General features: G+C 44.4%; 1 protein-coding gene across 4 annotated transcripts; it reads left to right on the top strand.

The window, feature by feature from the left end:
• The first annotated feature begins 1576 nt into the window (after positions 1–1576).
• pik3c3 (phosphatidylinositol 3-kinase, catalytic subunit type 3) lies at positions 1577–22250 on the top strand. 4 transcript variants are annotated; one of them, XM_014156226.2, is made up of 26 exons: positions 1579–1942; positions 3131–3319; positions 3551–3694; positions 6872–7001; positions 7127–7153; positions 9277–9363; positions 9566–9664; positions 9829–9900; positions 9998–10102; positions 10435–10527; positions 11326–11511; positions 11659–11798; positions 12035–12113; positions 12917–12984; positions 14675–14780; positions 14978–15094; positions 15281–15412; positions 15683–15811; positions 16022–16091; positions 16181–16245; positions 16995–17079; positions 17718–17792; positions 17993–18161; positions 18301–18391; positions 18552–18677; positions 21933–22250. In XM_014156226.2, the coding sequence occupies exons 1-26, from the start codon at positions 1878–1880 to the stop codon at positions 21945–21947; spliced, it is 2664 nt and encodes an 887-aa protein (XP_014011701.1). In that variant the 5' UTR covers positions 1579–1877; the 3' UTR covers positions 21948–22250. The 4 variants fall into 4 exon arrangements, 3 of the variants coding, with proteins under 3 accessions (XP_014011701.1, XP_014011702.1, XP_014011704.1); XM_014156229.2 differs by having other exon boundaries at positions 1581–1818; XM_014156227.2 differs by lacking the exon at positions 7127–7153.
• Positions 22251–23656: the final 1406 nt, after the last annotated feature.

Below are 23656 nucleotides of genomic sequence, written 5' to 3'. Positions count from 1 at the left end.
GGAGTGGTTGAGTTGGGTATGAACTCTCTCTCTGACTCAAACACTTACACTTACACTTACACACACACACACACACACACACACACACACACACACACACACACACACACACACACACACACACACACACACACACTGCACTGGGGAGGCAATGGGCCTTGCCTTCTTAAACACCTCTTTAATTATGAGTGGAGCGTGTCGCTGCAGAGCAGAGGACACAGCTACCACTACTCTGTGTCTCAAAAGGCACCATATTCCCTATAAAGTGCAGTACTTTTGACCAGACCCCTATGGAACCTGGTCAAAAGTAGTGCACCATCAAGGGAATAGGGTTCCATTTGGGACGCGGTACTGCTGTTGTGGAGACTGACTCATCAGCTTGGGTTATGTAACCAGGGATGTGTTCATTAGGCCGTGCTGGGCAAGATACTCTGAAAATATAGTTTTCCAAGCTACCAATTACTTCACACTGGAAGAAGTTAAGCTACACTGAAGCTACCCTTAACTGCCGGAAAACACTACCAAGATTTGAATTTAGTTCAACTACCACCAAGCTACAACCAAATGTAATTAAATGATTAGTTAAACTACATTTTTTTTTTTTACAGTTTAACTAGGCAAGTCAGTTAAGAAAAAATTCTTATTTACAATGACGGCCTACCCTGGCCAAACCCTAACGATGCTGGGCCAATTGTGCACCACCCTATTGGACTCCCAATCAGTTGTAATACAGCCTGTAATTGAACCAGGGTCTGTAGTTATACCCCTAGAACTGAGATGCAGTGCCTTAGATGCTGGGCCAATTGTGCACCACCCTATTGGACTCCCAATCAGTTGTAATACAGCCTGTAATTGAACCAGGGTCTGTAGTTACACCCCTAGAACTGAGATGCAGTGCCTTAGACCCTGCGCCACTCAGGAGCGCCACTTGGGAGCCCCACTCGGGAGACCCACTACTCTCCATCACTGTCATTATGAACCAAACGGAAGCAAACGGGACTAAACAAGGAGGGACCTACCTTAATGTGTTCAATAGAAACTCTCCTTTTCATTGCAAAAGGTTTTCTGTTGTGAAACATTTTTGCTATGGTGTACATAATGAATACACCTCTGGTAAGGCGGTTGGAGTTCCTGGACTTCAGTAAAGCAGAGAACATTACACTGAGGAAACCTGGCCAGTACATTATAATCAGGTTTCTTGATGCCCAATGCCACCAAAACAACAACCATAGTCAAGACTACCCTACAAAGATGTGCTAGTTCATAACATATGAACTCTGGCCAATGAACTGTGGCCACCATGAATTGAAAACATAGTTGAAAGTAAAACATTTCATTTGCACATAGCTATAGAAAAAAAGACACTTGTTGCAAATGTTTTTATTGAAATCAAATGCCATATATTTACTTATGTTGGCTATGCCTTTAAGATTATATCCAGTAAACCGGCCCCCAAATTCCCTTTCTTCAGGAAGTAAGTGAACCATCAGACTAGCTAAATCAACCTTAAAAAACAACGATTGACAACACACGCCATCATTGGCAGAGGAATAGAGATCGATTACTTTTCCCTGACGTCAGCTTTATATGCCTTTGCGGTGCTCACAAAAAAAAAAATCATGTCCGAAAAGTGATCTGTCGCTATAATGTCATTCCCGTGAATCGAGACGATTAAAGTTCACATTTCGATTGGACTGCTCGTGTATAAACTGACTGTATTTCAGTATATCATTTTTTTGCTAAGTGGAGAGACTGTATTGCTATGTGTTTTTTCACATAGGCCTTACAAGCGAGCCCACCGTCTGTGAGAAGGCTAAAGTTAGTTGCTTACAATCCAATTTTCCGATGTGATTTATGAGTAACGAAGTCGACGAAAGATGGACACAGACACATTTAACTATGTCTACAGTTGTGACTTGGATATTAATGTTCAACTGAAAATGTTAGTGTTTTATTACTTGGGTTACTATCTGGCCACATTAAAGTAGCAAGTTAACGTATAGCGCAAAGAAAATGTTTTACATAATGCTGTCAAGCAAACAATAGCAGTCAGTTTAACTACTACTAGCTTTGTAACTGCGTACGATTTGATTGATAACAAGTTGACAGCAATGACATCGTGGACCTCGAGTCCCCAATGTTGACCAGCTAATGCCACTTTGCATGGATGAAAAATGATTGCAGCGCTTGCCCAAAAGTCACATCATTTCTACCTAGTTGTTTGTCTTCTATTTACCTAAGCGAGCATGGCAACATCATGATATCACGGCACCATAACGTGCCCGGTGAGGGTTCTTATTTGGGAGCACAATTCGCTTGTCGTGACATCATGCACATTCCGACGGCTCATCGGTTTAGTGCACCTCTCGTGACTTCTATTAACGAGCTGGGCTCCGCTGTGGTGGCCCGTAAATAACGTCCATAATTCTCAACAAACCATGTAGTGTAGAGCTTCCAGTTAGGCCGTTATGTACTGGAATAATATTGTGATGCATTTTGTCACAATTTGCCAGGGGATTGTTAACCGTTGTCTTAACACAGCAGCATGCACACATCTAATCACGAGTGGCAATGAAAGTAAATAAGACAAATATGAATATTCTTGCAGGTGATCATTCATAGATATATCGTAAATCGTCATCCACAGTGTTAGATCTAACATTGATTTACTACTTTTGTCTAGATTCTAGAACCTCAGCTAAGCAGAGGGCAATAATTGTGTTTCTGAAAGGGAAAGAAGACCAGGGACAACTGTGGTGGTGGTGTCAAACTACTCCCCTCCCTCATGTCTCTAATCTCACATGATCCCCCTGCCTTTTTCCCTCTCTCCCCCTCCCTCCTGTCCCTTTCTCCCTCTTGTCCCTCTCCACTCCCTCTTTTCCCTCGCTCCATCTCCCTCTTGTCCCTCTCTCTCCGCCTTCCTCCTGTCCCCTTCGCTCCCTTTCTCTCCCTCCCTCTCTCTCCGTCTTCCTCCTGTCCCCTTCGCTCCCTTTCTCTCCCTCCCTCTCTCTCCGTCTTCCTCCTGTCCCCTTCGCTCCCTTTCTCTCCCTCCCTCTCTCTCCGCCTCCCTCCTGTCCCCTTCGCTCCCTTTCCCCCCCTCCCTCCCTCTCCCCCTCCCTCCCCTCCACAGAGGCAGCTTGGAGGGCAAGAGGGAGCAGAAGAGCTACAAGGCGCTGCTGCAGGATCCCATGCTCCGGTTCTCTGGCCTCTACCAGGAGAGCTGCTCAGACCTCTATGTTACCTGTCAGGTGTTTGCAGAGGGCAAACCTCTGGCGCTGCCCGTACTCACCTCCTACAAGGCGTTCAGCACCCGCTGGAAGTGAGTGACACCCTTATTAGGATATAGTGTCCCAAATTGACATAATCTCTTAAAAGACTGAATGAGATAGTTGAATGATGCTCTGAGCCACTCTTTGACCTGGCCGGGCTTTGTATTTCACATTGTAGTCCAATCTCACTATAATAGATCCAAAGTAATATAGTCCTTGTGAATTGTTCTGTAAACTTTCTTTCTTTCTCACTCTCGCTCTTCCCTTCTTCCCTCCCCCAGCTGGAATGAGTGGTTGAGGCTGCCAGTGAAGTACCCAGACCTGCCCCAGAGTGCCCAGGTGGCCCTAACAGTGTGGGATGTGTACGGGCCGGGCCGAGCCACCCCTGTGGGGGGAACCACTGTCACCCTCTTTGGCAAATATGGGTGAGTCCCAAGTCCATCTCAACTAACAGGACAAATGCTTTATATTACTGTACTGTGTCGGCAAAATCAAAATGAAGGATTTGTGTTGTCTGTGTATAATTTATCTATTCTATTTTACATTAGATCCTTTGCGTATGAATGGGAAGTTACAAAAAAGCCAGACTGAATACTGCTGACTGTACACTACCGGTCAAACGTTTAAGCCCACCTACTCATTCAAGGGTTTTTCTTTATTTTTACTATTTTCTAGAAGACATCAACACTATGAAATAACACATATGGAATCATGTAGTAACCAAAAAAGTGTTAAACAAATCAAAATATATTTTATATTTGAGATTCTTCAAATTGCCACCCTTTGCCTTGATGACAGCTTTGCACGCTCTTGTCATTCTCTCAACCAGCTTCATGAGATAGTCACCTAGAATGCATTTTAATTAACAGGCGTGCCTTCTTAAAAGTACATTTGTGGAATTTCTTTCCTTCTTAATGCATTTGAGCCAATCAGTTGTGTTGTGACAAGGTAGGGGTGGTATACAGAAGATAGCCCTATTTGGTAAAAGACCAAGTACATATTATGGCAAGAACAGCTCAAATAAGCAAAGAGAAACAACAGTCCATCATTACTTTAAGACATGAAGGTCAGTCAATATGAAACATTTCAAGAACTTTAAAAGTTTCTTCAGCGCTATGATGAAACTGGCTCTCATGAGGACCTCCACAGGAATGGAAGACCCAGAGTTACCTCTGCGGCAGAGGATACGTTCATTCGAGTTACCAGCCTCAGAAATTGCAGCCCAAATAAATGCTTCACAGAGTTCAAGTAACAGACACATCTCAACATCAGCTGTTCAGAGGAGACTGTGTGAATCAGGCCTTCATGGTCTAATTGCTGCAGAGAAACCACTACTAAAGGACACCAATAAGAAGAAGAGACTTGCTTGGGCCAAGAAAAACAAGCAATTGACATTAGACCGGTGGAAATGTGTCCTTTGGTTTGGAGTCCAAATTGGAGATTTTTGGATCCAACGCCATGTCTTTGTGAGACGCGGTGTGGGAGAATGGATGATCTCTGCATGTGTATTTCCAAACGTAAAGCATGAAGGAGGAGGTGTTATGATGTAGGGTGCTTTGCTGGTGACACTGTCTGTGATTTATTTAGAATTCAAGGCGCACTTAACCAGAATGGCTACCACAGCATTCTGCAGCGATACGCCATCCCATCTGGTTTGGGCTTAGTGGGGATATCATTTGCTTTTCAGCAGGACAATGACCCAACACACCTCCAGGCTGTGTAAGGGCTGTTTTACCAAGAAGGAGAGTGATGGAGTGCCGCATCAGATGACCTGGCCTCCATAATCCCCCGACCTCAACCAAATTGAGATGTTTTGGGATGAGTCGGACCACAGAGTGAAGGAAAAGCAGCCAACAAGTGCTCAGCATATGTGGGAACTTCTTCAAGACTGTTGGAAAAGCATTCCAGGTGAAGCTGGTTGAGAGAATGCCAACAGTGTGCAAAGCTGTCAAGGCAAATAGTGGCTATTTGAAGAATCACAAATATATAATATGTTTTCATTTGTTCCACACTTTTTTGGTTACTACATGATTCCATATGTGTTATTTCATAGTTTTGATTAGAGGTTAACCGATTATGATTTTCCATGCCGATACCGATTATTGGAGGATCGAAAAAAGCCCATACAAATTAATCGGCCAATTTTTATATATATATTTGTAATAATGACTATTACAACAATACTGAATGAACACTTTTATTTTAACTTAATATAATACATAAATAAAATCTATTTAATATCAATTAAATGGTACTTGTTCAATTTGGTTTAAATAATGCAATAACACAGTGTTGGAGAAGAAAGTAAAAGTGGAATATGTGCCATGTAAAAAAGCTAACGTTTTCCCAGTTAAGAAGTTTTAGGTTGTCGTTATTATAGGAATTATAGGACTATTGCTCTCTATACCATTTGTATTTCATATACCTTTGACTATTGGATGTTCTAATAGGCACTATAGTATTGCCAGCCTAATCTCGGGAGTTGATAGGCTTGAAGTCATAAACAGCACTGTGCTTCAAGCATTGCGAAGAGCTGCTGGCAAACGCGGGAAAGTGCTGTTTGAATGAATGCTTACGAGCCTGCTGCTGCCTACCACCGCTCAGTCAGACTGCTCTATCAAATATGAAATCATAGACTTAATTATAATAAACACACAGAAATATGAGCCTTAGGTCATTAATATGGTCAAATCCGGAAACTATCATTTCGAAAACAAAACGTTTAGTCTTTCAGTGAAATACGGAACCGTTCCGTATTTTATCGAACGGGTGGCAACCCTAAGTCTAAATATTGCTGTTACATTGCACAACCTTCAATGTTATGTCATAATTATGTAAAATTCTGGCATATTAATTATGGTCTTTGTTAGGAAGAAATGGTCTTCACACAGTTCGCAACGAGCCAGGCGGCCCAAACTGCTGCATATACCCTGACTCTGCTTGCACTGAACGCAGGAGAAGTGACACAATTTCCCTAGTTAATATTGCCTGCTAACATTAATTTCTTTTAACTAAATATGCAGGTTTAAAAAAATATACTTGTGTATTGATTTTAAGAAAGTCTTTTAAAGATTTTAAGAAACCATGTTTATGGTTAGGTACATTGGTGCAACGATTGTGCTTTTTTGCAAATGCGCTTGTTAAATCATCACCCGTTTGGCGAAGTAGGCTGTGATTCAATGATAAATTAACAGGCACCGCATCGATTATATGCAACGCAGGACAAGCTTGTTAAACTAGTAATATCATCAACCATATGTTGTTAACTAGTGATTATGTTAAGATTGATTGTTTTTTATAAGATAGGTTTAATGCTAGCTAGCAACTTACTGCACTTGCGTAACAGGGGGTTAGCCTGCCATGCAGTCTCCTCGTAGAGTGCAATGTAATCGGCCATAATCGGCGTCCAAAAATGCCGATTACCGATTGTTATGAAAACTTGAAATCGGCCCTCATTAATCGGTCGACCTCTAGTTTTGATGTCTTCACTGAGTAGCTGTTCTAAAACTTTTGACCAGCAGTATGTGGCTATTATTGAAACTGATACCATCTGACCGATACTATCTCACATCCCCTTTCAATCTCCCCTTCCTCTCTCCCAGAATGTTCCGGCAGGGGATGCATGACCTGAAGGTGTGGCCTGGGGTAGAGGGGGACGGAGGGGAGCCCACCAGCACCCCAGGTAGGACCAGCAGCAGTCTAGCAGAGGACCAGATGGGAAGACTGGCCAAGGTAGTCACAGGGTCAGGGGTCCCCTGGAGGTTTGGGTGTGTCTCTGTGTGTGTGTGCGTGCGTGCGTGCGTGTGTGTGAGATATACTCCTGTGAAAGGACCTGTCTAAATCACTGTCTATTCCAGCCCTCTGACCTGGAGTTTCTCAGTGATGTGAGTACTAGGGATTGGAAGGAGAGGAGTGAGGGTCGGAATGCTGGATGTGTGTGTATTTGCCTGTGTGTGTTTGCCTGTGTGTGTGTAGGCCTGTGTATTTCTCTTGGTCTTTGTTGGTACACATATTAGGCCCTATAGCTACTTCTTGCTGACTTTTTGTTGTGTGTGTGTGTGTGTGCATGGCTTGCGTGTGTGAGGAAGATGGTACATCAACCCCCCTGCCATTTTTCATGAGAAACAACTAAGAAGCACCACCTTTGCATATAATATAATAATCCCAGTCGTTACAGTAATTATTACAAAATGTGTCTTTAGCCTTTGGTGTGCTTGTTTTAATTTTGTAGTTTTTACAGTGCCTTCAGAATGTATTCATACCCCTTGACTTATTCCACATTTTGTTGTGTTACAGCCTGAAATCAGAATTGAATACATTTTTATTTTTTTCTCACCCATCTACACACAATACCCAACAATGACAGTGAAAACATGTTTATATATGTCAATTAAATATCTCATTTACATAAGTATTCACAGTCACATGTTAGAATCACCTTTGGCAGCCATTACAGTTGTGAGTCTTTCTGGGTAAGTCTCTAAGAGCTTTGCACACCTGGATTGTATAATATTTAGTATTGTTATTAAAAAGGTATTCAAGCTCTATCAAGTTGGTTCTTAATCATTTCCAGACAGCCATTTTCAAGCCGATTTAAGTCAAAACTGTAACTAGGCCACTCAGGAATATTCAATGTCAGCTTGATATGTAACTACAGAGTATATTTGGCCTTGTGTTTTAGGTTATTGTCCTGCTGAAAGGTGAATTTGTCTCCCAGTGTCTGTTGGAAGCAGACTGAACCAGCTTTTCCTATAGGATTTTGCCTGTGTTTAGCTCTATTCCGTTTCTACTTATCCTATAAATCTCCCTAGATCTTGACGATGACAAGCATACCCATAACATGGTTCAGCCACCACCATGCTTGAAAATATGGGTTGTCTTGGATTTTCCCTAAACATAACGCTTTGTATTCAGGACGTAAGGTACATTTCTTTGCCTTTTTTTCAGTTTTACATTAGTGCCTTATTGCAAACAGGAATATTTTTATTCTGTACATGCTTCCTTCTTTTCACTCTGTCGTTTAGATTAGTATTGTGGAGTAACTACAATGTTGTTGATCCATCCTCAGTTTTCTCCTATAACAGCCATTAAACTCTGTCACCATTGGCCTCATGGTGAAATTCCGTGAGCGGTTTCCTTCCTCTCCGGCAACTGAGGAAGGATGCCTGTATTTCTGTAGGGATACACCATCCAAAGAGTAATTCATAACTTCACCATGCTCATTCATTGTCTGCTTTTTTATTTTTATTTTACCCATCTACGAATAGGTGCCCTACTTTGCGAGGCATAGGAAAATGTCCCTGGTCTTTGTGGTTGTATTTGTGTTTGAAATTTGCTGCTAGACTGAGGGACCTTACAGATTTGTGTGTGGGGTACAGAAATCATGTTAAATACTATTATTGAACAGAGTGAGTCCATACAACTTATTGTGACTTGTTAAGCACATTTTTACTCCTGAACTTATGTAGGCTTGCCATAACAAAGGGGTTGAAAACTTATTGACTGCATACTTTACATTTTTTATTATTTTGTAAAAATTTTCCACTTTGACATTATAGGGTATTGTGTGTAGACCGGTGACATTCTAAATTGAATCCATTTTACATTTAGGCTGTAACACAACAACAAAAAGTTAAGGGGTGTTAATACTTTTGGAAGGCACTGTAGACCCACGAGTGTGTAGACTGATTGTAAATAGTGAAAATGAACTGTACCAAGTTCCGGATGAGTTATAACAGCCCTGGTGAATGGTGTTCTTGTGTGCCCCGGACACACACACTGACGCTGAGGGGATTGGCTGCTGAGTTTCTGTTCCGTACTTCCGTTGCGCTGGATTGGCCGCTGGCACCCAAAACTGCGCTCTGATTGGCCGAGCGAGCTCTCTGCACATCTCTGCTACACCTCTGTTGCATCCTCTATTCCTAACCTCACTACATCTTTCCTCCACTGCTCCGTCTTTCTTTTCCGCCGTTCCTCTCCCTCTACTCTCTTCATTCTCTCCTTCTAGCTGACCAAGGCCCACCGGCAGGGTCACATGGTGAAGGTAGACTGGTTGGACCGTCTCACCTTCAGAGAAATAGAGATGATCAATGAGGTGAGTTAGAGGATCTGGGGCCAGTTCTTTCAATCACTATAAATCATATATTGCATCATACACTTACAATCAGTTGGGTCAGAGCCCATCCATCACAAATACTTTTGCGTGTGAATATGTAAAGATATTCATCTCTCCTTTCTCTACACTGCTGTGTTATCTTCCTCTAGCAAAAGTCAGTCGTATGTTTGTGTTCCCACAGAGGGAGAAACGCAGTTCCAACTTCATGTACCTAATGGTGGAGTTTCCTCGTGTCAAAACTGGTGAAAAGCCAGAGTACAGTATTGTCTATTATGAGAAGGTAGGTACTGTAGACACACACACACACACACACACACACACACACACGGTTGGTATTACGTTTTTGTGGCATTAAAATACTGTGGTAGTTCTGAAAGGGATTATTGATTGGTTGATGGCCATGGTGATGTGGTTGCTGATTGACTTGAACTCCTCCCCTTCCAGGATGGAGATGACGCCTCACCTGTGCTCATCAGCGCTGACATCGTCAAAGTCCCCGACCCTCAGATGTGCATGGTGAGAAACACACACACACAAAGGGAGACGTTCAGTTATCGACATATTGATCATGTATTGAGTTGAATGCATTGTATTGATTCTTTCCCTGCTATAGGAGAACCTTGTGGAGAGCAAGCACCATAAGCTAGCCCGTAGCCTACGGTGCGGACCGTCAGACCACGACCTAAAGCCTAACGCTGCCACACGAGACCAGCTCAACGTCAGTACCGTTACTCGACAGCAACCGCGCGTGTGTGTCTGTGTGCGTGTCTGTGTGTGTCTGTGTGTGTCGTGTGCGTGTGCGTGTGCGTGTGCGTGTGCGTGTGTGTGTGTGTGTGTGTGTGTGTGTGTGTGTGTGTGTGTGTGTGCGTGCGTGCGTGCGTGCGTGCGTGCGTGTGCTCGCGATGTGAATGTGTCGGATGTTAGCAGTAGACTCAACCGTGTGTGTGTGTGTGTGTCTGTCTGTCTGTCTGTCTGTCTGTCTGTCTGTCTGTCTGTCTGTCTGTCTGTCTGTCTGTCTATCTATCTATCTATCTATCTATCTATCTATAGGTCATAGTGAATTACCCCCCAACGAAGCAGCTGAGCTCTGAGGAACAGGACCTGGTGTGGAAGTTCCGTTACTACCTCACCACTCAGGAGAAGGTGTGTATCCTGCTATGCTTCAACATCTTTTATTGTCCCATGGGCCATTTCTTTGTGTGTAGTGTGCGGACACATGGACAGTGTTTGTGTGTTTACAGCAGAATATATTTTAGATTTATATATATTTCCCTACAAAAACGGAAACAAAGTTGGACAGCATCTAGGGCCCTGAGTTTTCCTGACCAGGAAACAATCCTAGTTTAAGCATGGTCCCAGTATAACTAGGGCCCAGAGTTGTTCCTGGACAGGAAAAACCCAAAGCCCTATTTTCACCACAACACTCAAGGACGTTCCATCTCTGTTAACGCGCTGGTCTAAGAAGCTAATTAACGAAGCACTCCTCCTCTCTCCTCTCTCCTCTCTCCCCTCTCCCCTCTCCCCTCTCCTCTCTCCTCTCTCCTCTCTCCTCTCTCCTCTCCTCTCTCCTCTCTCCTCTCTCCTCTCTCCCCTCTCCTCCTCTCTCCTCTCTCCTCTCTCCTCTCTCCTCTCTCCCCTCTCCTCTCTCCTCTCTCCCCTCTCCTCTCTCCTCTCCCCTGTCCCCCTCCTCTCTCCTGTCCCCCTCCTCTCTCCCCTCTCCTCTCTCCCCTCTCCCCTCTCCTCTCTCCTCTCTCCCCTCTCCCCTCTCCTCTCTCCCTCTCTCCCCTCTCCCCTCTCCTCTCTCCTCTCTCCTCTCTCCTCTCCCCTGTCCCCCTCCTCTCTCCTCTCCCCTGTCCCCCTCCTCTCTCCCCTCTCCTCTCTCCCCTCCCCTCTCCCCTCTCCTCTCTCCTCTCCCCTCTCCTCTCCGCTGTCCCCCTCCAGGCGCTGACTAAGTTCCTGAAGTGTGTGAACTGGGCCCTGCCCGGGGAGGCTAAGCAGGCCCTTGAGCTGCTGGGGAAGTGGAGGCCCATGGACGTAGAGGACTCCCTGGAGCTGCTCTCCTCCCAGTTCACCAACCCCACCGTACGACGCTACGCTGTGACCAGGCTGCAGCAGGCCGATGACGAGGTAGGTGGAGTAGGGGGAGTGTGTTGAGGTGTTTGGAGGTGGGGTGGGGTGTGTGTGTGTGTGTTTGTAGAGTGACACAGCAGAGCCATAAATATGCAGTATGTACACACACACACTAACACCAACGTCTCTCCCCCTGTGCTCCAGGATCTGCTGATGTACCTTCTCCAGCTGGTCCAGGCTCTGAAATACGAGATCTTCACTGACATCCAGGGAGGGCTGGAGCCAGGCAGCAAGAGGGACAGCCAAGGCCTGGGAGAGAGCTCCACCCTGGGGGACCTGGACAGGTGAGAGGGGGGTCTGTAAGGGTGGACGACTGGCTTTGTAGAGTAGACCATTAGGCACGAAAACAGGAAATATTTTAAAACATGAAACAGAAATGTGTGTTCTTTTAAAAAAGGTCAGGTAAACGTTCCAGTTCAGAATTTGTTGACCTTCTGCATTTAGATTGTTTTTAATATATAGAATTGTTTATCATGACTGTGTTCTAACAGTGTAATATGAACTGGTTGTGTGTCTCCAGTCCCCAGATCTTGACTGCTCCAGCGGTGCCCTCACCTGTCCAGAAAGGAAAAGAAGGGGCGGCCAGCGAGAACCTGGAGGTAAGAGATGAAAATAATTGAAGTTGGGCTGATAAGTATTTTCTGTTATGTTTAGTAGGGTATATAACTAATATGTTTAGTAGGGTATATAACTAATATGTTTAGTAGGGTATATAACTAATATGTTTAGTAGGGTATATAACTAATATGTTTAGTAGGGTATATAACTAATATGTTTAGTAGGGTATATAACTAATATGTTTAGTAGGGTATATAACTAATATGTTTAGTAGGGTATATAACTAATATGTTTAGTAGGGTATATAACTAATATGTTTAGTAGGGTATATAACTAATATGTTTAGTAGGGTATATAACTAATATGTTTAGTAGGGTATATAACTAATATGTTTAGTAGGGTATATAACTAATATGTTTAGTAGGGTATATAACTAATATGTTTAGTAGGGTATATAACTAATATGTTTAGTAGGGTATATAACTAATATGTTTAGTACGGTATATATAAGTGTAACTAATATGTTTAGTAGGGTATATAAATAATATGTTTAGTACGGTATATAACTAATATGTTTAGTACGGTATATAACTAATATGTTTAGTAGGGTATATAACTAATATGTTTAGTAGGGTATATAACTAATATGTTTAGTAGGGTATATAACTAATATGTTTAGTAGGGTATATAACTAATATGTTTAGTACGGTATATATAACTAATGTGTTTAGTACGGTATATATAACTAATATGTTTAGTAGGGTATATAAATAATATGTTTAGTACGGTATATAACTAATATGTTTAGTACGGTATATAACTCAATGTTATTTGTCTTCTACAGCAGGACCTGTGTACCTTCCTCATCTCACGTGCTTGTAAGAACTCAACACTGGCCAACTATCTGTACTGGTGAGGATCACATACTTTCTGTGTGTGTATATACAGTTGAAGTCGGAAGTTTACATACACCTTAGCCAAATACATTTATACTCAGTTTTTCACAATTCCTGACATTTAATCCTAGTAAAAAGTTAGGATCACCACTTTATTTTAAGAATGTGAACTGTCAGAATAATAGTAGAGGGAATGATTATTTCAGCTTTTATTTCTTTCATCACATTCCCAGTGGGTCAAACGTTTACATACACTCAATTAGTATTTGGTAGCATTGCCTTTAAATTGTTTAACGTGGGTCAAACGTTTTGGGTAGCCTTCCACGAGCTTCCCACAATAAGTTGGGTGAATTTTGGCCCATTCCTCCTGACAGAACTGGTGTAACTGAGTCAGGTTTGTAGGCCTCCTTGCTCGCACACGATTTTTTAGTTCTGCCCACATATTTTCTATGGGATTGAGGTCAGGGCTTTGTGATGGCCACTCCAATACCTTGACTTTGTTGTCCTTAAGCCATTTTGCCACAACTTTGGAAGGATGCTTGGGGTCATTGTCGATTTGGAAGAACCATTTGCGACCAAGCTTTAACTTCCTGACTGATGTCTTGAGATGTTGCTTCAATATATCCACATAATTTTCCTCCCTCATGAAGCCATCTATTTTGTGAAGTGCACCAGTCCCTCCTGCAGCAAAGCACCCCCACAACATGATGCTGCCACCCCTGTGCTTAATGGTTGGGATGGTGTTCCTCGGCTTGCAAGCCTCCCCCTTTTTCCTCCAAACATAACGATGGTCATTGTGGCCAAACAGTTCTCTTTTTGTTTCATCAGACCAGAGGACATTTCTCCAAAAAGTACGATCTTTGTCCCCAAGTGCAGTTGCAAACCTTAGTCTGGCTTTTTTATGGCGGTTTTGGAGCAGTGGCTTCTTCCTTGCTGAGCGGCCTTTCAGGTTATGTTGATATAGGACTCGCTTTACTGTGGATATAGATACTTTTGTACCTGTATCCTCCAGCATTTTCACAAGGTCCTTTGCTGTTATTCTGGGATTAATTTGCACTTTTCGCACCAAAGTACATTCATCTCTAGGAGACAGAACACGTCTCCTTCCTGAGTGGTATGACGGCTGCGTGGTCCGATGGTGTTTATACTTGCGTACTATTGTTTGTACAGATGAACGTGGTACCTTCAGGCGTTTGGAAATTGCTCCCAAGGATGAACCAGACTCGTGGAGGTCTACAATTCTTTTTCTGAGGTCTTGGCTGATTTCTTTTGATTTTCCCATGATGTCAAGCAAAGAGGCACTGAGTTTGAAGGTAGGCCTTGAAATACATCCATAGGTACACCTCCAATTGACTCAAATGATGTCAATTAGCCTATCAGAAGCTTCTAAAGCCATGATATCATTATCTGGAATTTTCCAAGCTGTTTAAAGGCACAGTCAACTTAGTGTATGTAAACTTCTGACCCACTGGAATTGTGATACAGTGAAATAATCTGTCTGTAAACAATTGTTGGAAAAATCTATTGTGTCATGCACAAAGTAGATGTCCTAACCGACTTGCCAAAACTATAGTTAGTTAACAAGAAATTTGTGGAGTGGTTGAAAAACGAGTTTTAATGACGCCAACCTAAGTGTATGTAAACTTCCAACTTCAACTGTATGTAGCCTACGTGTGTGTGTGCTAAATCTGTGTGAACCCTTTCAGGTATGTAATAGTGGAGTGTGAAGACCAGGACACCCAGCAGAGAGACCTGAAGACCCACAATATGTACCTCAACGTCATCGGGAGGTTCAGCCAAGCACTGCTCAAGGTCTGTCTTTCACAACTCCTATCTTACTTCATCTTGCCGTTTGTAATTTGAAAGTTCAGCACTATGAATTTGCATGTACAGTGAGTGATACGGCACAGTATGTTGAAGAAACACTGGAGTGTTTATGATTGGTTACCATGAGTAGAACTCATTTCCTCCTCTCTTTTATTTGACCCCTTCCCTCTCTCTCTCTCCAGGGTGATAAGAGTGTGAGGGTGATGCGGTCTCTCCTGGCGTCCCAGCAGACGTTTGTGGACAGACTAGTACAGCTGATGAAGGCTGTGCAGAGAGAGAGCGGCAACCGCAAGAAGAAGGTATGGGAGATTTATCTCGCACAGACACACACACACACACACACACACACACACACACACACACACACACACACACACACACACACACACACACACACACACACACACACACACAAAGTCTTCCTTCCTTGTGACTATATGGTGTTATGATTGGGATGGTTGACAGTGGCGCCCCCTGTGTTTCAGACGGAGCGACTGCAGGCTCTGCTGGCGGACAATGAGAAGGTGAACCTGTGTGAGATTGACCCCATCCCTCTGCCTCTGGAACCCTCGGTGAGAATCAGAGGCATCGTGCCAGACACCGCCACGCTGTTCAAGGTACATCACCTTCCATCCCCATCCTCTCAACCTCCTATCTCTTTCTTCCTCTCTCGCTCTTCTCCTTTTCTCCTCCCTCTCAACCTCTTCTTTCTCCTCCCTCTCATCTTTTATTCCTGCTCCACCTCTACCTCTCCCCCGGATTAGTGTGTAGTAGTAGTTTTTGGGCCATACATAGACAATGCTTGCTGTGTGATAGTGTAATGGGTACGTGATAATGTACCTTTATGTGTTTCTGTAATCTCGTCACTCTATCTCTGTGTATTATAGAGTGCTCTGATGCCAGCCAAGCTGATCTTCAAGGCTGAGGAAGGGAAGATGTATCCTGTCATCTTTAAACATGGAGACGACCTGAGACAAGACCAGCTCATCCTACAGATCATCTCTCTCATGGACAAGGTCAGAAAGTAACGTATTATTACCATATAAACCTATTATTACCATATTATCAACATATTATTATCATATCATATAAACATAATACTGTATTATTATGGACAAAGTCAGAGACAAACATTACTGCCAAACAGACTGCTGTTTATTTTATCCTGACTCAGAAGGTTAAGTGGCTGTGTGTTGTTAATGGAAATCTGATGGAAATTCTCTCAGCTGCTGAGGAAAGAGAATCTAGATCTGAAGTTGACGCCTTACAAAGTGCTGGCCACAAGCACCAAGCATGGTGAGCACCAATGATGTAGAGATCGAATACTGTCTCAGGAAGTGACTTCTGACCTTTAACCTCTGATCTGGGTGCTGTTGTTCCTTTAGGGTTCATGCAGTTTGTCCAGTCGGTGCCTGTGGCTGAGGTTCTGGCCACTGAAGGAAACATCCAGGTAGGAGATCAAGATATTTCTGTCTAAGAGCCTATTTACCATTGTATCGTATAGTAGATGTTTGTCTACCATCTTCACTCTGTGTACGTCTGTGTCTGTAGACCTGTCTTAATATGTCATGTCTATCGGTGGTCCTGTCTTGTGATATCATGTCTGTGTCTGTAGACCTGTCTTAATATGTCATGTCTATCGGTAGGCCTCTTGTGATATCATGTCTGTGTCTGTAGACCTGTCTTAATATGTCATGTCTATCGGTAGGCCTGTCTTGTGATATCATGTCTGTGTCTGTAGACCTGTCTTAATATGTCATGTCTATCGGTAGGCCTGTCCTGTGATATCATGTCTGTGTCTGTAGACCTGTCTTAATATGTCATGTCTATCGGTAGGCCTGTCCTGTGATATCATGTCTGTGTCGGTAGGCCTGTCCTGTGATATCATGTCTGTGTCGGTAGGCCTGTCTTGTGATATCATGTCTGTGTCGGTAGGCCTGTCTTGTGATATCATGTCTGTGTCGGTAGGCCTGTCCTGTGATATCATGTCTGTGTCGGTAGGCCTGTCCTGTAATATCATGTCTGTGTCGGTAGGCCTGTCTTGTGATATCATCTCTGTGTCGGTAGGCCTGTCTTGTGATATCATGTCTGTGTCGGTAGGCCTGTCTTGTGATATCATGTCTGCCGTAGCTTCTTATAAGTGATAGTCTTACACATTACACACTATCTTTTCTCTCCTTTTGTACTGTGTCTCTATAGAGTTTCTTCAGAAAACACGCCCCCAGTGATAAGGGGCCCTATGGCATCAGCTCTGAGGTGATGGACACCTACGTCAAGAGCTGTGGTGAGTCTACTGCTACTAACACCCTCCCACCTCACTGTCTCGGACCAATCCCAGGGCTTGGTGTGGGTGACATTAAAGACGCACTCCAGCTATTTTTTAAACTTTTCCTGTTGAAAAACAATATCCCACATTTAAATGCAGTAATGTACACACACTCAAAGATACAGTATGCAGAAATCGCTCCGCCATTTCCTGGTTGCAAAAATGTGAATGTTTAGCTTAATTTCAGTTGGTGACAAAACAAGCATAGTGTAGAGAATCATTGTACCATCTAAATCTCTGTGAAATATATTTTCAATAACCTAACATTTTTGCAGCTTTTTGAAGCTGGTGAACAAAACCGACAGAAAAACAAAAATTAAGAGAAGCATAGAAATAGTGCACATAGAACGGATATACCGCTTCTGACTTGCTGTCAATGAGAATGACAGATTAAGAACTCACATTTCTATGTGAATTTGGTGGGTCGCACAAAAAGCTGCCTACTGCGCCTTTAAGGGTAAAACAACATTTCTTCCCAAAATAGAACTTCAAGAAGTAGGCCATTCAACGGGTTGGCATGGTGCCCTCTGTTTTCAGCATCCTAATGTGTGTTTTTGGATGACTACTGAGATGTCGTTTTGTCATTCTTTTTCCAGCCGGTTACTGTGTCATCACATACATCCTGGGTGTGGGAGACAGACACTTGGACAACCTGCTCCTCACAAAGACTGGTGAGTCTATAGGAATTATGTGTCATGTACCTCCAGCACACTGTGGTTGGATTTGTACATTGTCTGATCACTAGTTCTTTCCTTCAAAAGCTACTCTACTCTGTTCTGCATGACTAAATACACGGTGACAACTGCTGTTGTTAAAAGGGCTTTATGAATACATTTCATTGATTGAATACCTTTCCATCTTCCTATTTCAGGAAAGTTATTCCACATAGACTTTGGCTACATCCTGGGTCGTGACCCCAAGCCCCTGCCTCCCCCCATGAAGCTGAGTAAGGAGATGGTGGAGGGGATGGGCGGCATGCAGAGTGAACAGTACCAGGAGTTCAGGAAACAGTGTTACACAGCCTTCCTTCACCTCAGGAGGTAGGACATACACACAGTATACACAAACACAGTATACACACCCACACATAGTATACACACACACAGTATACACACACACAATTGTATCAGCTGTGATGAACCTTTTTCATTTCTCTCAATCTTGTCTCTCTCTCTCCAGGTACTCTAACCTCATCCTGAATTTGTTCTCTCTCATGGTGGACGCCAACATTCCTGACATCGCCCTGGAGCCTGACAAGACTGTTAAGAAGGTGGGTGGGAAATACTGTGTGTGTTTTTCACTCTGCAGACATACTGTAATGTACACTTGTGTGTGGATTTTACGTGTCTCCACATGAAAGAACAAACCCAATGAATGTATCTAACCAGGATTTATCTCTCCCCTGAACATTCTGTCTCCTCCCCCTCCAGGTGCAGGACAAGTTCCGATTGGACCTGTCGGACGAGGAGGCCGTTCACTACATGCAGAGTCTGATTGATGAGAGCGTGGGGGCTCTGTTTGCTGCCGTGGTAGAGCAGATACACAAGTTTGCCCAGGTGTGTTTGTGTGTGTGTCACAACCGAAGTGTATTGTGTATCAAAACTGAGACAATTATACTGACCTTTCCTGTAGCAGTGTTAATGTATGTGTCCTTAATAGTCTTTAAGAACAAATTCTATTTTCTACAAAATTCTACAACAATGACTACCTGGTTTGAGGTACTTTTACAAGTTTATTTTTTATTTTTATTTATTTCACCTTTATTTAACCAGGTAGGCCAGTTGAGAACAAGTTCTCATTTACAACTGCGACCTGGCCAAGATAAAGCAAAGCAATGCGACACAAACAACACAGAGTTACACATGGAATAAACAAACATACAGTCAATAACACAATAGAGAAAAAGTCTATATACAGTGTGTGCAAATTAGGTATGTTTGAGGTATGATGTTTAGGTGTCATGGGTTGGTAAATATTTGTGTTTACATGTGTTAAGCGTCTACATGACAAGTGTGTTGGCGTGAGTGTCGGCTAACGGTGTTGTCTGTCTCCTATCTCTAGTGTCGGCTAACGGTGTTGTCTGTCTCCTATCTCTAGTGTCGGCTAACGGTGTTGTCTGTCTCCTATCTCTCGTGTCGGCTAAGGGTGTTGTCTGTCTCCTGTCTCTCGTGTCGGCTAACGGTGTTGTCTGTCTCCTATCTCTTGTGTCGGCTAACGGTGTTGTCTGTCTCCTATCTCTCGTGTCGGCTAACGGTGTTGTCTGTCTCCTGTCACTCGTGTCGGCTAACGGTGTTGTCTGTCTCCTGTCTCTCGTGTCGGCTAACGGTGTTGTCTGTCTCCTATCTCTCGTGTCGGCTAACGGTGTTGTCTGTCTCCTGTCTCTCGTGTCGGCTAACGGTGTTGTCTGTCTCCTATCTCTCGTGTCGGCTAACGGTGTTGTCTGTCTCCTATCTCTTGTGTCAGCTAACGGTGTTGTCTGTCTCCTATCTCTAGTGTCGGCTAACGGTGTTGTCTGTCTCCTGTCGGCTAACGGTGTTGTCTGTCTCCTATCTCTCGTGTCGGCTAACGGTGTTGTCTGTCTCCTATCTCTAGTGTTGGCTAACGGTGTTGTCTGTCTCCGATCTCTAGTGTCGGCTAACGGTGTTGTCTGTCTCCTATCGTGTCGGCTAACGGTGTTGTCTGTCTCCGATCTCTAGTGTCGGCTAACGGTGTTGTCTGTCTCCTATCTCTCGTGTCGGCTAACGGTGTTGTCTGTCTCCTGTCTCTAGTGTCGGCTAACGATGTTGTCTGTCTCCTATCTCTCCTGTCGGCTAACGGTGTTGTCTGTCTCCTATCTCTCGTGTCGGCTAACGGTGTTGTCTGTCTCCTATCTATCGTGTCGGCTAACGGTGTTGTCTGTCTCCTATCTCTCGTGTCGGCTAACGGTGTTGTCTGTCTCCTATCTCTCGTGTCGGCTAACGGTGTTGTCTGTCTGCTATCTCTCGTGTCGGCTAACGGTGTTGTCTGTCTCCTATCTCTCGTGTCGGCTAACGGTGTTGTCTGTCTCCTATCTCTAGTGTCGGCTAACGGTGTTGTCTGTCTCCTGTCTCTCCTGTCAGCTAACGGTGTTGTCTGTCTCCTGTCTCTTGTGTCGGCTAATGGTGTTGTCTGTCTTCTGTCTCTTGTGTCGGCTAACGGTGTTGTCTGTCTCCTATCTCTCGTGTCGGCTAACGGTGTTGTCTGTCTCCTATCTCTAGTGTCGGCTAACGGTGTTGTCTGTCTCCTGTCTCTTGTCGGCTAATGGTGTTGTCTGTCTCCTATCTCTCGTGTCGGCTAACGGTGTTGTCTGTCTCCTATCTCTCGTGTCGGCTAACGGTGTTGTCTGTCTCCTATCTCTAGTGTCGGCTAACGGTGTTGTCTGTCTCCTATCTCTCGTGTCGGCTAACGGTGTTGTCCGTCTCCTATCTCTCGTGTCGGCTAACGGTGTTGTCCGTCTCCTATCTCTCGTGTCGGCTAACGGTGTTGTCCGTCTCCTATCTCTCGTGTCGGCTAAGGGTGTTGTCTGTCTCCTGTCTCTCGTGTCGGCTAACGGTGTTGTCTGTCTCCTGTCTCTCGTGTCGGCTAACGGTGTTGTCTGTCTCCTATCTCTCGTGTCGGCTAACGGTGTTGTCTGTCTCCTATCTCTTGTGTCGGCTAACGGTGTTGTCTGTCTCCTATCTCTAGTGTCGGCTAACGGTGTTGTCTGTCTCCTGTCGGCTAACGGTGTTGTCTGTCTCCTATCTCTCGTGTCGGCTAACGGTGTTGTCTGTCTCCTATCTCTAGTGTCGGCTAACGGTGTTGTCTGTCTCCGATCTCTAGTGTTGGCTAACGGTGTTGTCTGTCTCCTATCTCTAGTGTTGGCTAACGGTGTTGTCTGTCTCCGATCTCTAGTGTCGGCTAACGGTGTTGTCTGTCTCCTATCTCTCGTGTCGGCTAACGGTGTTGTCTGTCTCCGATCTCTAGTGTCGGCTAACGGTGTTGTCTGTCTCCTATCTCTCGTGTCGGCTAACGGTGTTGTCTGTCTCCTATCTCTCGTGTCGGCTAACGGTGTTGTCTGTCTCCTATCTCTCGTGTCGGCTAACGGTGTTGTCTGTCTCCTATCTCTCGTGTCGGCTAACGGTGTTGTCTGTCTCCTATCTCTAGTGTCGGCTAACGGTGTTGTCTGTCTCCTGTCTCTTGTCGGCTAACGGTGTTGTCTGTCTCCTATTTTTCGTGTCGGCTAACGGTGTTGTCTGTCTCCTATCTCTTGTGTCGGCTAACGGTGTTGTCTGTCTCCTATCTCTCATGTCGGCTAACGGTGTTGTCTGTCTCCTATCACTCGTGTCGGCTAACGGTGTTGTCTGTCTCCTATCTCTAGTGTCGGCTAACGGTGTTGTCTGTCTCCTATTTTTCGTGTCGGCTAACGGTGTTGTCTGTCTCCTATCTCTTGTGTCGGCTAACGGTGTTGTCTGTCTCCTATCTCTCATGTCGGCTAACGGTGTTGTCTGTCTCCTATCTCTCGTGTCGGCTAACGGTGTTGTCTGTCTCCTATCTCTAGTGTCGGCTAACGGTGTTGTCTGTCTCCTATCTCTCGTGTCGGCTAACGGTGTTGTCCGTCTCCTATCTCTCGTGTCGGCTAACGGTGTTGTCCGTCTCCTATCTCTCGTGTCGGCTAACGGTGTTGTCTGTCTCCTGTCTCTCGTGTCGGCTAACGGTGTTGTCTGTCTCCTATCTCTCGTGTCGGCTAACGGTGTTGTCTGTCTCCTGTCTCTTGTGTCGGCTAACGGTGTTGTCTGTCTCCTATCTCTCCTCAGTACTGGCGCAGATGAGAAAGACAGAAAGATCATCTGACTTGGACAGTGGATGGATGGACAGAGAGGGGGAGCTGTTGCCATAGTAACACCAGGTCCCCCGACCCTCCACTGCAGGTGGTGTGTGTGTGTGGGAGATTGACAGGATCCATCCATGACACTGATGAACGGAGGCAAATGATGCTCTGCCAACCTCTGCTCGCTGCAAGAATGAAGAAACCTCAACCCGGACTGTGCGTTCGCATTCTGTATATATTGTGTATATTATTGATTCAACATATGAGATTTATGGCCAAATAAAACCCTGTTGCTACAGTATAACACTGGTGTTGCCTTGTCTCTGTGTATAATACCAGGCTGTGTGTGAGGCTTGCGTGTTTCGGGGCGTTTACACCTGGCATTCATAAGTATCCTGTGATTGTGTCCATATATTGGTTCTGGTTAATGGTTAAAAGACGCAGCGCTGCGATCTAATGATGATCAGATCCAAGAACCCATTGTGAAACAACCGTTAGGACAGCTCTGTGATACAAATGTAGAAGCGTCAGTGTAAACGGAGCCTTGTGAGTCTCACTGTAGAGTATCAAGCAACAGAGGACTGTACCAGTACCTCCTGTATATAGCCTCGTTATTATTTTATTGTTGCTTTTATATTTTGTTTATTTAGTAAATATTTTCTTAACTCTTATTTTTCTTAACTGCATTGTTGGTTAAGGGCTTATAAGCAAGCATTTCACTGTAAAGTCTACTACACATGTTTGTATTCGGGGCATTTGACAAATATACTGCTCAAAAAAATAAAGGGAACACTTAAACAACACATCCTAGATCTGAATGAAAGAAATAATCTTATTAAATACTTTTTTCTTTACATAGTTGAATGTGCTGACAACAAAATCAAACAAAAATAATCAATGGAAATCCAATTTATCAACCCATGGAGGTCTGGATTTGAAGTCACACTCAAAATTAAAGTGGAAAACCACACTACAGGCTGATCAAACTTTGATGTAATGTCCTTAAAACAAGTCAAAATGAGGCTCAGTAGTGTGTGTGGCCTCCACGTGCCTGTATGACCTCCCTACAAATCCTGGGCATGCTCCTGATGAGGTGGCGGATGGTCTCCTGAGGGATCTCCTCCCAGACCTGGACTAAAGCATCCGCCAACTCCTGGACAGTCTGTGGTGCAACGTGCGTTGGTGGATGGAGCGAGACATGATGTCCCAGATGTGCTCAATTGGATTCAGGTCTGGGGAACGGGCGGGCCAGTCCATAGCATCAATGCCTTCCTCTTGCAGGAACTGCTGACACACTCCAGCCACATGAGGTCTAGCATTGTCTTGCATTAGGAGGAACCCAGGGCCAACCGCACCAGCATATGGTCTCACAAGGGGTCTGAGGATCTCATCTCGGTACCTAATGGCAGTCAGGCTACCTCTGGCGAGCACATGGAGGGCTGTGCGGCCCCCCCAAAGAAATGCCACCCCACACCATGACTGACCCACCGCCAAACCGGTCATGCTGGAGGATGTTGCAGGCAGCAGAACGTTCTCCACGGCGTCTCCAGACTCTGTCACGTCTGTCACGTGCTCAGTGTGAACCTGCTTTCATCTGTGAAGAGCACAGGGCGCCAGTGGCGAATTTGCCAATCTTGGTGTTCTCTGGCAAATGCCAAACGTCCTGCACGTTGTTGGGCTGTAAGCACAACCCCCACCTGTGGACGTCGG

The sequence above is a fragment of the Salmo salar genome, chromosome ssa18 (assembly GCF_905237065.1).
Source record: "Salmo salar chromosome ssa18, Ssal_v3.1, whole genome shotgun sequence".
NCBI classification, from domain to species: Eukaryota; Metazoa; Chordata; class Actinopteri; order Salmoniformes; family Salmonidae; genus Salmo; species Salmo salar.
This window is presented reverse-complemented; position numbering and strand designations above follow the sequence as displayed.

What these genes read in the sequence shown, in the direction of transcription:
- pik3c3 (XM_014156226.2), top strand. Translation starts at nt 1,878, where the DNA reads ATGGACACAGACACATTTAACTATGTCTACAGTTGTGACTTGGATATT. An exon ending in ACCCTCTTTGGCAAATATGG is followed by an intron (nt 3,695 to 6,871) that starts GTGAGTCCCAAG and finishes CCTCTCTCCCAG; the next exon opens with AATGTTCCGGCAGGGGATGC. An exon ending in TGCAGCAGGCCGATGACGAG is followed by an intron (nt 11,512 to 11,658) that starts GTAGGTGGAGTA and finishes CCTGTGCTCCAG; the next exon opens with GATCTGCTGATGTACCTTCT.